Below are 12,993 nucleotides of genomic sequence, written 5' to 3'. Positions count from 1 at the left end.
CTTATCGAGTATTTTTGTTGTGTATGAGCTAACCAACATGATTAGTTGTGTAGGTGAGCTTAATTGGAGAAACAAGATCGAAAATGGACAATGGGGAACACAAAGATCCGAGTCGAAAAGAAGCAAGGAAGAAGATTGAAAAAATGCCACTCAAGGCATCTCCGCATCCTTTCCGCATCGCGGAGAGGAATTTTAGTTTAGCTCGTCAAATGGCGAATTGAGGCAGAGCCCTCCGTGTAGCAGCTGCGTCGCGGAGAAGTGCATTTTCTCACAAATCGAATTATGGAGGTGACTCCGCATCGCAGAGAGGGATTACATTTAAATTAGCAAAAGTCAACTTTGAGGCAGAGCACTCTGTGGAATGCCCGCGTGGCGGAGAAGACTAATATGCATTGAAGTGAATCTGGGAAGCACCCCCACGTCGCGCTCCTGAGCCCCAGTTTTTTGGCAGTTTCGACTTTTAGTATAAATAGGTCGTTATTTTATTTTATTAAATATTGTTTTTCTGGGTTTTGAAGAACGACGACTTGGGAGAACGTGTTCACCATTTTAAAGGTTCTTTCCTAAACTCTTTTCCTTTTGATCTCTTTATGTTTATTAAACATTGCTTGATCGTATCTTGGATTATGAGTAGCTAAATACCCTAGTTTTAGGGTTGTGGCTACAATATTATTGTAATCTATTAAGTTTTCATTGTGTTAATGTCAATTATCTTATGAATCTTTCTTATGTTCTTGTTTTTCGTATTTCGTGACTGATCACCATTGAAATAAATACATTGTTGGAATTGAACTCGGGAGAGGAATAAAAGGATAAAACGTGGGACATAAGGAGAATAATTAATTCTAAATAACTAGAGTTAATTTGTATATAGGATAGGGATATACCGAGAAACCATGCTTGGGTCACTATACAGGAAAATATCGTAATGCATGGTACTTAATCATTCCTATCCCCACTCAACGATGTAGTTAGGGTGTTATTTATCGTAGGCGATTAGAGGTTGGCAGACCATGATCATACATTTAACACTTTGATTCATTGATTCAATAGTTGATAAATACCCATATAAATGATATTGATTGCATGAACTCTGATAAAAGTTGCAGCCCTAGACTTTACCAAATCACTATTTTTAAACCCTTGAAATTGAAAGGTGTTTGCTACATTTTGTTGAAGTCTTAGAATTAGAAACTAAATCACTTTTGAAATCTTGGTAACACTTGTGATTAGCTGAAAGTTAGAGAAAATGAATGATTCTAAGTGTAAGTCTCTGTGGGTGCAATACCTGTCTCTTTAAAAGAACCACTTTAATACTTGAGCGACCACGTGCACTTGCGTGTGCGATTTGGGCACAACAAGTTTTTGGCGCTGCTACCGGGGACTTTAGAATAAGAAATTATCTGATTTTTCTGATTCTTGAAGTTAAAATGCAAGTGTTGAGAACTTGAGCTTAGCATTTCATTGTTTCGAGTTGTATTAGAAATTCAAACTGGACGACGATCAAGGATTAGTATCACCTCAAGCGGAACCGGGAAGATTCGTACACTACCGAAGAAGGCTAAGATGACTTACTTATCCAGTCCTTGTTTTTGCTAGTGAACCAACATCTCTTGTAGCAACAGTTTAGGAAGAAGAACCTGAAATAATGGCTGAGATGAAGGTAAGAGACATGGCATTCCCACGTGACATCATGAATTTAGAAACCTGTAGCTGGTGGAAGGTTTGAACTAAAGCAGAGTATGGTGCAACTATTGCACACTAATGGGCAGTTCACTGGTCTGTCAAACAAGGATCCAACAGTACACATTCAAAACTTCCTCGAGATTAGTGATACTTACACTCCAACTGGAGTAAACGAAGATTATGTGAGGCTCACTTTATTCCCCTTCTCTCTGCTTGGGGAAGCAAAAATATGGTTAAACTCAAAGCCTGCAAACTCAATCACCACTTGGAATGATCTAGCACAGAAGTTCCTCATCCGATTTTTTCCATCTAGAAAAATAGCTATGTTGAGGAGTGACATTTTGAGTTTTAGACAGAAAGGCGGAGAGAACTTATACCAAGCTTAGAACAAGTTTAAATCGATGTTGATAAGCTGTCCATATCATCATTAGTCTAATGAGGTTTTAGTCCATACCTTCATAGAGGGATTGGAGCCTAACACAAAAATTCTACTTGAGTCAGCTGCAGGTGGTCAGGCTTTGGAGAAGACATATGTTGAGCTATTCACCTTGCTAAACAGGATCTCGCGGGGAAACCCTAAAAGGAACGGAGGAGGGGTGAAACCTGTGATTCAGAAAATCACAAGTATGTTAGAGGTAGATATCATGACCGCCGTAACTGCACAGATTGCTGCTATGCAGAATTGATGAACACCCATTTCAGCAATCTAGCATTGGGTCAACAACCCGCACAGGTAAATGCAGTTCAACAACCATCATCTTGGTGTGACCATAACGCAGAGGTATGTGGTGCAAACCCGGATTCTGTTAACTTTGTAGGAAATTCACAATGAGGAGGTGGCCAGCAGAATTATGGGAAATCTTATAACCCAAGTTGGCGCAACCACCCGAACTTTTCTTGGGGTGGAAATCAAAATCAGGGTCAAGGTAATAATCAATATAGACCCCAACAGGTGTACCAACCACAGGCCCAACGGGAGCAGGTGAATTAGCAATCTGATAACATGAGCATGGAGGAGATGGTGAAAAAGATCATGGCTGATCAAACCCAGTTAGCTGCTGATGTGAGAAATAACATGTTGGCTACACAGAAATTGGAGAAGCAATTCGGACAGGTTACTAGTGCCTAAAACTCACGATCACAAGGAGGTTTGCCGGGAAACACTGATCCAAATCCTAAGCAGGTAAACATGGTAGGTACACAGTGGTTTACAACTGGAGGAGTTAGCTCCTAAGAAAAGAAACACTGATGTTGTGAGTACAGAGAGTGAACCCAAGGAGGATGATATACCATGAGTTTACGGTATTTTTAATACATTTCACTTAAGAGTTGTGTGTGTCTAGGGCCTTTTTGTATTGGTTTTTTATGTGTTTTTATCATGTTTTGCAGGAAAGATGTTTAGGTGCGGAAGTAGAGAGACATCTGAAAGAAATGCAGAACAAGGCATCTACGGAGGTGATTTGCAGACCGTAAGCCCATTGACGCTACGTAAATAGTGACCATAGATTAATAGGCAAGGCATGGAAAGAAAATCAGGGAAATTTGACCAAGTGTGGAACCACGGTGGCCATTAACGGTCCATAGATTGATCTACGGACCGTAGTATTGATCCATAGAACGATATTGCAAGGATTCCAGTACCTGATGTTTGAAGATTCTAAGTGTGGAGCTACGGAGTGGGATTGACGGACCATAGATCAATGTACGCTCCGTACTGGAGTTCCGTCGTTTGCTTCAGAGAAGCTGATTTTTGGGAAGCTGAAATATTTTCTAAGTCCTGGCTGACAGAAGGGACTCATGGACCGTAGATCCATTAACGGTCCGTGAGTCAATCTCGTGGAATGAAGACGCGTGCCTGAACAAACTTTCCTTATTTTGTTTCCCTTTTTAATTTAGGACTTGTTTTCTATAAATAGGGCATGTAAACCTCATTTTTGGGGGTTAGACTTTATTACTTTTATTCTAGTTCTTGACTTGGGAGATTAGCTTGCAACTTTAGCAATTCTTAATTTCCTAAGTTCTTTTTGAAAAATTTTGTGTTGCAATTCAAGTTGAATTTTTGGGTTTATTATTCTTCTTACGTAAGTTCGTAATTCTTTCATCTAAAATAATGAATTGTGTTCATATGATTATCGGTAACTAAACTCCACAACTAGGGTTGTGGGAACCATGAGCGATTAAGAAAGTATGAATAGTAACTAAGTAATTCGTGAATATAGTTGTTGCATGCATTGATAATTCTTTCATTTAGAAGTCTTTTTAACGAGTTCACACGTTAGAACTCGCCTTGTTGCTACTTGCCGGACCAAGGAGGTAATCAACAAGAAAAGAATTATCACCATAGATTTAGTGTCATACTATCTAATAGGCTAGTGTCGATTGCTGCGAAGTAATAACTAAGCTAAACATCGATATGCTGTCTAATATGAGGTAAGGTAAGGGTTAGTAAATTATACACACGTAGCCGGACCAAGGTGCGGGGTGAAATTCTCTAGATGTCGGATCAAGAATTTAGAGATACCCAACTTATCACTTTGCATGTAGTACACTTGGAAAGGATTGCTATTACTAGGATTACTGCGTTATGAGCTTTTGGGGAACACGTATACCGTAGTTAATTCTCTCATCTTGATAACAACCGAAATTGACTTTTGTTTACTGATTACTTACTAAATTCTTACAATTTGTTTCACAAATCCCCCCCCCCCTTTAATTACTTGTTTCTGGAAGTAATTTGACTAAACGAATATAATTGTTGGTTAAAGTTAAGTCTAAACCAATTTCCTTGTGGGATCGACCCCAACCAATAGTGAAACCACCTCATCCATTCCCTGAAAAGTTCAAGAAACAGAAGGAGAATGAATATTTTGGTAAGTTTATTTCTCTTTTGAAAGAAGCTAACATTAACTTGCCATTGGTAGATGTTTTGCAAGGTATACCTAGGTATGTGAAATATGTGGAGGAGATTGTGGCAATAAAAGGAGGCTAACAGTATATGAGACTGTTGCACTTACTGAAGAGTGCATCTCCATAATCCAAAATAAGTTGCCCACTAAACTGAAAGATCCAGGTAGCTTTATGGTTCAGATCACTATAGGGCAGAGCATTCATGCTCGAGGATTGTGTGATCTAGGAGCTAGTATAAATTTGATGCCGACTTCTTTTTAAAAAAACTGGGGTTGGGTAGTCCTAAACCTACTACCATTATCTTACAGTTGGCTAATAGGTCTGTAGCTGGTCCTAAGGGTGTTGTAGAGGATGTGTTAGTGCAAGTGGGATCTTTGATTCTCCCAGTAGATTTTGTTGTGCTAAATTTTGAGCCTGAGCTTGAGGTCCCGTTCATCTAAGGAAGACCGTTCTTAGCTACTGGGAGGGCTATGATAGATGTAGCAGCTGGGCAACTTACTATGCGAACACATGATTAAGTGGAGGTGTTTGACGTGTATAAAACATTAAAGATGTCAACTGTGTATGAGGATTTATCTGCTATAACTGTGACAGATCTTGAGGCAGAGACTCGCTACATTGCATCTAAGGACCCTTTATAGAGAGTGTTAGTAGGGTATGATATTTATGGGGATGCTGAGGCACATGAAATTGTGCAATTTGTTGATGTGGAACTTGTAGGTACATCTGGAGATCGATGGGAGCCTTTAAATAGGGTGTTGGGTCCTCCACCCAAGCCCTCCATTGAAGAAGCACCCAAGATGGAGTTAAAAGCATTGCCAGCCCACCTCAGGTATTCATTTCTGGGTGAAGATAAAACTTTACCGATTATTTTGTCTGCAACATTGTCTGATGCACAGGTGGAAGCAACATTAATCATCATGAAGAAGAGGAAAATAGCTTTGGGGTGGCAAATGTCTGACATCCATGGAATTAGTCCAGCATTGTGCATGCATAAAATATATATGGAGGAAGGGCATAAGTCGAGTGCACAACATCATCGGAGACTAAACCCATTGATGAACGATGTGGTAAGAAAAGAGGTGATAAAGTGGTTGGATGCAGGGATTGTGTACCCAATATTAGGCAATAAATGGGTAAGTCCAGTACAGTGTGCCCAAGAAAGGCGGAATGAAAGTGGTGACTAATGAAAAAAATGAGTTAATCCCCACAAGAACAGTGACTAGGTGACGGATCTGCATGGACTACAAAACATTGAATAACGCCACCAGAAAGGACCATTATCTGGTACTTTTCATTGATCAAATGTTGGATAGGCTGGCAGGTCAAGAATACTACTATTTCCTTGATTGCTACTCAGGGTACAATCAGATTGTTACTCAGGATACAATCAGATTGTTATTGCACCAGAGGATCAGAAGAAGATTACATTCACTTGCCTGTATGCGTTCAAACGCATGCCATTCGGCTTGTGCAATGCCCCGACCACATTTAAGAGATGTATGATGTCAATCTTTCATGATATGGTGGAACTTTTTGTTGAAGTGTTCATGGATGAATTCTCGGTGTTTGGTGAGTCTTTTGAACTGTGTTTGACTAATCTTGATAGAGTTCTTGCTAGGTGTGAAGAAACAAATCTGGTGTTAAACTGGGAGAAATATCACTTTCTAGTTCGAGAGAGAATTGTGTTGGGGCACAAGATATCCAAAAGTGGGTTGGAAGTTGACAAATCTAAAGTGGAAGTTATTGAGAAGTTTCCACCTCGCATCACAGTAAAGGGAGTTAGAAGCTTCCTGGGACATGTTGGATTCTATAGAAGGTTCATCAAGGACTTCTCTAAGACTGCAAGACCCATGTGCAGCCTGTTAGAGAAAGAGATGAAGTTTGTTTTTAATGAAAAGTCTTTGTAGGCATTTGAGTTACTGAAGAAGAAGTTGATAGAAGATCTTATTCTCATTTCTCCAATTTGGGAGCTTCCATTCGAGCTTATGTGTGATGCCAGTGACATAGTGGTTGGGGCAGTGCTGGGGTAGCGAAAAGATAGGATGTTCCATTCCATCTACTATGCGAGCAAGACACTTGATGCAGCCCAATCAAATTATACTGTGACTGAAAAAGAGATGCTAGTACTAGTGTTCGCCTTTGATAAGTTCAAATCATACTTGGTGGGAACCAAAGTTATAGTCTACACTAATCATGCTGCAATCCAAAATTTGTTTAACAAGAAAGATGCCAAGCCGAGGCTGATTAGGTTGATTCTGCTACTACAAGAGTTTGATCTAGAGATAAGGGACATGAAAGGAATTGAGAACCAGATAGCTGATCATCTGTCTAGACTGGAGGATTCATCTCATGTGAAAAATGAGGGGCAAATTCGTAAAGAGTTTCATGATGAGCAATCACTTGCTTTGGACCTTGCTCAAGTGCCTTGGTATGCTGATATTGTGAATTTTCTGGTGAGTGGCTTATTTCCACTTGGGGCATCAACAAATAAAAAGCAGAGGCTAAAATATGATGCACCCTTCTATATATGGGATGAGACCTTCTTATTCAAGCAGGGACCTAATCAGATGATGCGAAGGTGTATAGCTGAAGATGAGGCTACACAAATGTTGGAGAGTTATCACTCTTCACCATATTGTGGACACCACGGAGGTGAACGAACTGTGCATAAGGTATTGCAATCTTGTTTCTTTTGGCCTACTATGTTTAAAGATGATGCTATGTTTGTTAAGGGTTGTGACCAGTGTTAGAGGATGGGCACCATTTCGAGACGGCATGAGATGCCCTTGAGCATCATATTGAAGGTGGAAATCTTTGACGTCTGGGGGATAGACTTCATGGGACCATTCCCATCGTCCCGTGGAAATCAATACATTCTAGTCGCAGTGGACTACGTTAAGTGGGTGGAGGCTGTTGCATTACCATCCAATGATGCTAAAGTGGTTGTGAAGTTCATCCGAAAACACATCTTCACGAGGTTCGGAACTCCAAGGGCTATGATCAGTGATGGAAGTATGCACTTTATTAACAATTCAGTGTATAATTTGTTAACCAAATATGGGGTGAGAGACAAGGTGGCTACAACATATCATCTCTAAACTAGTGTGTAGGTGGAAGTGTCTAATAGAGAAGTCAAGCAGATTCTCCAGAAAACGGTGAATTCCCAAATAAAAGATTGGGTTGACAAGCTAAATGATGCCTTGTGGGCATACCGGACTGCATAGAAGACACCAATAAGGACTTCTTCTTATCGAATGGTGTTTAGAAAAGCATGCCACTAACCAGCTGAATTAGAGCATAAGGCATATTGGCGGATCAAGAAGTCGAATCTTGATGTTGAGTTATCCGGAAGGAAGAAAATAACGCAGCTGCATGAATTAGAAGAGTTTAGGCTTCACACCTATGGGAATGCTAAGTTGTACAAAGAGAAGACCAAGAGGTGGCATGACAAGAATATTGTGTCACGCACATTTGAGCCTGGTCAACTAGTGCTATTGTTTAACTCAAGGTGAAGTTGTTCCCCGGAAAGCTTTGGTCTAAGTGGAGTGGTCCTTTTGAAGTTGTGAGAATGACCCAACATGGTGCTATAGAGTTAAGGAACAAGGACACGAGTTCTACTTTCCTTGTGAATGGACAAAGGGTCAAACACTATTTCAGAAATGATATGGATCATGAGCTTGAAGCGCTCACTTTAAATGACGAATGAGTCATGAGATGGGTCGTGTTGCGACGTTAAATCAGGCGCTACACAAGAGGCAAATTGTGACCCCTTGTAATAGTTAGGATCTATTTACTTTTGTTTTGATATTTAAATTCTTAGGAATTAAAAAAAATGATAAATCGATAAAAAATACAAATAAATAAGTCGTGCCATGACCAAAACTAAAGCGATCGATAGGAGGCAACCCATCGTGTTTTCCCTAGTAGGTTATGAGCTTACAATGTGCAGGGATCAAGTATTTTGACCCATAGCTCATCGCGGAGCCACTGCCTCAATTGGAATTAATTTTCCAATTTGAGGCAGAACATTCCATGTAGTTGCCACGTTGCGGATGGGGATCCAAATTTTGAATTCGATGGGACTTAGTGTTTACGTCAAGAAAAGGCTACTCCATGCTAGTCCCACGTCGTAGAGCAAGGGATAAATATTGGTATTTCCTGGAACTAAATTTCCAGAGGACTCCGTACCATGGCCGTGTCGCTCCCTCAGGTATGAAGTTTTGTCTTTCATTAAACAATACGGGTTCGACCTGTTTTGGATGTAAAATAACCCGACCCAATCCCCTTTTTAAGTCCAAATCCCCTATCCCCAAACTCATTCTACTCCAAATTTCACGGGATTTTCCCCTCCTCTTGGCTTGTGCGACTTCTCCCATTTTACTCCATATCGTGCAGCATCACCCGCTCTTCGCTTCTTCATTTTTCTACAACCACGTGTTGCTAGGTATGTGCTCTTGTTTCATTTTTGAGATTTTAGGCATGTTTGAAGGTGTATTGACATGAGTTGTTCTTTGATCGTATGTTGGGGTTTGGAAGTGTGTTTTCTGTTTGTAATGTCGTGTGTTTTCATGTTTGCTTAGATGTGTTACGAAGTCTGAGTAGATACACTTTTGGTTACTTGAATGTGGATTGTGGGTTAATGTGGCGAACTTGATGGGTCTTGTCTATGGGTTATGCTTGGTTTGTGTACATGTTTAGTAGTTCGTTTGAAATCTTGCAAAACCTCATGGAAATTTTGCTTGCATGTGAGTGCTTTGGGAGGTCATGAATCTGCCTAGGAGAAGAGTGGAGTAGTATGTTGGTTCACAGTGGTGATATTCTGTATTGTTTAAAAGATAGTTCAAATTATTGAGTAGAACTACCCTATTCTTGGTTGCTTGTGGGTATCAAAAGGTTTTGTGACCAAAATCAAGGTAGAACTCACGTGGGTTAGCTTGATTGATATTGTTTGTGGTTAAGTTAATAGGGAGTGATTTTATTTCTTTGACTCACATTTCAGATGACTTCATTATGTTTGGTTGGTCATGTGTGTTGGCTGCTGGACTTAGATTGTATGCTATATGTTTAGCTAGTGTGCACATTTACAGAGGGGCAGGAGTTAGCATGCGAATAGTTAGTAGTGTGGTTGCCTGAGTTTGATTGTTCCTAATGCAAGGGTAGATTCGAAGTTTGAGTAGAATGTCCTTGTCATTGCTCAAGTGTGCTAGTGTTAATTGAGTATGTGTAGACGCTAATGGGAAGTCTGAGTACCTAGGCTTCTAATTGCTTTGAACTAAGTGTGGCACACCACCCATATTTTTATCATTGTTATGTAGTCATTTGGGCATAACTTTGCTATATTTGGCAGGTAATCATGTCAAGTTCACAAAGACCCGGCAAGGAAATGGCCACGTCAAGCCACAGGAAACGCGTCCAGAGTGGAAATGTCCCACCTGCACCTACTGTGCCCAAGGACAAACTAGACGGTTTGGGGTCAAAGCGGTCACTCAGGAAGCCAGAGCATGGTACAAAAAGCACACTGAGGAGTCATATTTTTCTGACGTTTTTATTGACAGGGACAGCCTGACACGTGAATTCCCACAGATCTTGAGGAGGATTAGAGCGCTAGGGATGGAGTTTTTCTTCGTTGACCCAACAGAGTGCAACTTGCACATGGTTCGAGAGTTCTACACCAACTGGGCACCAAAGGTGAGATCCCATTATGTGACGGTGTGAGGAAGGAATGTGCCCATCACACCCACAGGTAGGGGTGTGCATCGGACAATTCAGTTTGGTTTTATGAATTATCGATTCGGTTTATCGATTTTCATTTTTTAAATACGCTAAACCAATAACGAACTAATAAGATATTTTTTTATCGATTTTTGATTTATCAATTTTGGTCCTTAACGGTTTGGTTTTCTGTTTAACCAATAAGAATATGCTTATAAAACAAATATATGACTTATCTAATAAATTTGATACGACAAGACAATAATGTAATTTTACAAAAGATCATTTATAAATAATAATAACAAACATGAAAAGAACTATACATGTCAAATAAAGAGGAATATGATTCTTACTTTAGGTTTTGACGATTTGTATAATGTAAAGTTGTGAACTCAAAGTCACAGCGAAGTATGAATTGATGGCTAAATGAAAAAGACATAACTATTAACATATTGAGATTAATATTTATTAATATGTATGTATATGTAAAAGTATTAAATTACTATAGTCTTAACTCTTAATGGGTTATCGATTTACCCAATAACCGAATATTGAAAACCAATACCAAACCGATAACCCGATATTTTTTTTATAAAACCATTAAGAAACCATTAACACAATAACCCAATAGCAACAAACCAATAACACTTTTTCGGTTCGGTTTATCGGTCGGTTCAGTTTTTGCACATCCCTACCCACAGGTATAAATGATATATTAGGGACACCACAAGATGCAGACCCACTCGTGCTAATAGGGTTAATCATACGCCATCCTTAATAGGCCATCCGACACACTCTGTGCGGTCCATAGTCCATTGCACATTGGACAAAGCATAGTTGGAAGAGATATCACCAATCTCTTCCCTACGCTCACATTCTTAGGCAGACACGCGTCTGGTTGAAAGTTGTCATAAATTGTCTAATACCAGGGCTCCACTACACCGACATCACTCGTGATAGGGTGTGCTTGGTATATTCCTTGATGACTGGCACGGAGCTGAACATTGGAGATATTGTGAAATGTGCTTTGCGTAAGGCCCGGGTTCACAAAAGGCACTGGTATGCTTTTGGTAGTTTGATTACACAGATGTGTTGTGCTGCAGGTGTCCCTGAAGAAAGTTTGGACTATATAGTACCCTTCTATCCAGTGCCGGTGGACATTACTCGGACAAATGGGCCTGACACTAAGTTTGGCCCAACTCTCACCACTGGTGAGCGCCATCAATGCGATGAGTTGATCGTGCCTAAAATGTATGGCTTAGAGATTCTGTTCCATCAGAATGGCAGTCGAGCTTCTACTGATCTACAGTTGGACGAGGACGAGAGACGTTACCCCCTGAATGACCATGCTGATGCACTGCTGGGCATTGGTCCTGACTTTCGTGAGTCGGTCGATAATGATATTTCAACCGATGTGCAGAACATGCGTACTAGCTCAGATGTACAGTCCGACTCGGAGGAGGAGATAGACCCCATTCAGGCCGGTACTGAGGCCGACGGGGGTGATGCGATGGAGGACTGATCAGGGAGTATTTTCACCTTACTTATTGAACTATTTTGATAGTTTGTACAGAACTGGGGACAGTGCTATTGTATAAGTGTCGGGTGAGGGGTGAAAAACATATCTTGTCTGTATATAATTTTTTTATTGTTGAACATTGTTAGAGTCTATTTTGTCTTTCTTTGTTTTATTTTGGGTTCCTTGGAGGTTGTTTTTGGTTCTTTGGCCAAGGATAGTCCCTTTGAACCGTACAAAATACAAAAAGATTTTGTCTTTATAGGAATGAGTCAGTAGTCGTAGTTGAGTCACGTTGCCCAATGATAGATGGATGACAACCGTCTTACGGGCAATTTAGTCAATTGAGTCTTAGATTGGGTTGTGATGAAGCTGAAATTCTGAAAGGAATATTTAAGAAAAGCATGTTTGAAATAGATGTATGAATGTAGTGAATTCTTGTATATTATTGGAATGATGCAACTTAAGCTTAATCTGAACCTTGTGCATGATATGATTGTGTTGTTGTGATTGATCCATTCTGAGTATAACTTGTGCCATGAGCTGTAACACCCCGTATTCAAAATAGACAAAAATGTAGATTTTCAGAAGTTGCAGGTGCAACTTACGGTCACCATCCACGGACCGTAGGTCAGACCACGGCTTGTGCTGGTGGTCCGTGGTTCACCACTGCAACCCCTCCCCAGCCAGCTCAGAAAATTGGTTAAGTCTCGACTCACGGACAGACTCACGGTCCGTAGATCAAACCACGGTACGTGGTTTGTGTCCATGGATCAAGACCTCCTTACCCAGCCTCTGACATGAACTACGGTTGACCAGCACGGACCGTCGTTCGATCCACGGTCCGTAAGTCTGACCGTAGATCGAAGGAAGCAGCCAGTTAGCTGAAAATTTTGATGGGTCAACTTCAGATGGTCATAACTTCTATCAAAAAATGAATTATGTGTCCCATGACCTATCGTTAGATAGATAATTGAATTATCTTTCCAACGCCACCGAGTTTGCTAAATTCCAACCTCCGAGTAAAGAGTTATGCCCGTTTTAGTGAAGGCCTGTCGAACAGGCATGACTTACGGACGCAATCTACGGACCGTAGATTGACCTACGGCCCGTAGGTCCACTCCGTAGATCACTCCGACAGCAGTTAATTCAGGGGTCCTTTGGTCTTT

At 40.5% G+C, this 12,993-nt stretch overlaps 1 protein-coding gene across 1 annotated transcript; it reads left to right on the top strand.

Moving 5' to 3' along the window:
* The first annotated feature begins 2,689 nt into the window (after positions 1–2,689).
* On the top strand, positions 2,690–6,503 carry LOC125807238 (uncharacterized). Its single transcript, XM_049486957.1, has 6 exons — positions 2,690–2,800; positions 3,076–3,141; positions 4,902–5,018; positions 5,188–5,239; positions 5,314–5,772; positions 5,977–6,503. Exons 1-6 carry the CDS (start codon positions 2,690–2,692, stop codon positions 6,501–6,503), a joined length of 1,332 nt encoding a protein of 443 aa, XP_049342914.1.
* Positions 6,504–12,993: the final 6,490 nt, after the last annotated feature.

The sequence above is a fragment of the Solanum verrucosum genome, unplaced genomic scaffold, assembly GCF_900185275.1.
Source record: "Solanum verrucosum unplaced genomic scaffold, falcon-dt-bn FXZP01000153.1, whole genome shotgun sequence".
Taxonomy (NCBI): domain Eukaryota; kingdom Viridiplantae; phylum Streptophyta; class Magnoliopsida; order Solanales; family Solanaceae; genus Solanum; species Solanum verrucosum.
This window is presented reverse-complemented; position numbering and strand designations above follow the sequence as displayed.

Excerpts from the sequence above, each read along its gene's own strand:
- LOC125807238 (XM_049486957.1), top strand. The coding sequence starts at position 2,690 with ATGAGCATGGAGGAGATGGTGAAAAAGATCATGGCTGATCAAACCCAG. Across the intron at positions 5,019-5,187 it reads ATTTTGAGCCTGAGCTTGAG|ATCTTGAGGCAGAGACTCGC; the intron begins GTCCCGTTCATC and ends TAACTGTGACAG. Across the intron at positions 5,240-5,313 it reads AAGGACCCTTTATAGAGAGT|GTACATCTGGAGATCGATGG; the intron begins GTTAGTAGGGTA and ends TGGAACTTGTAG.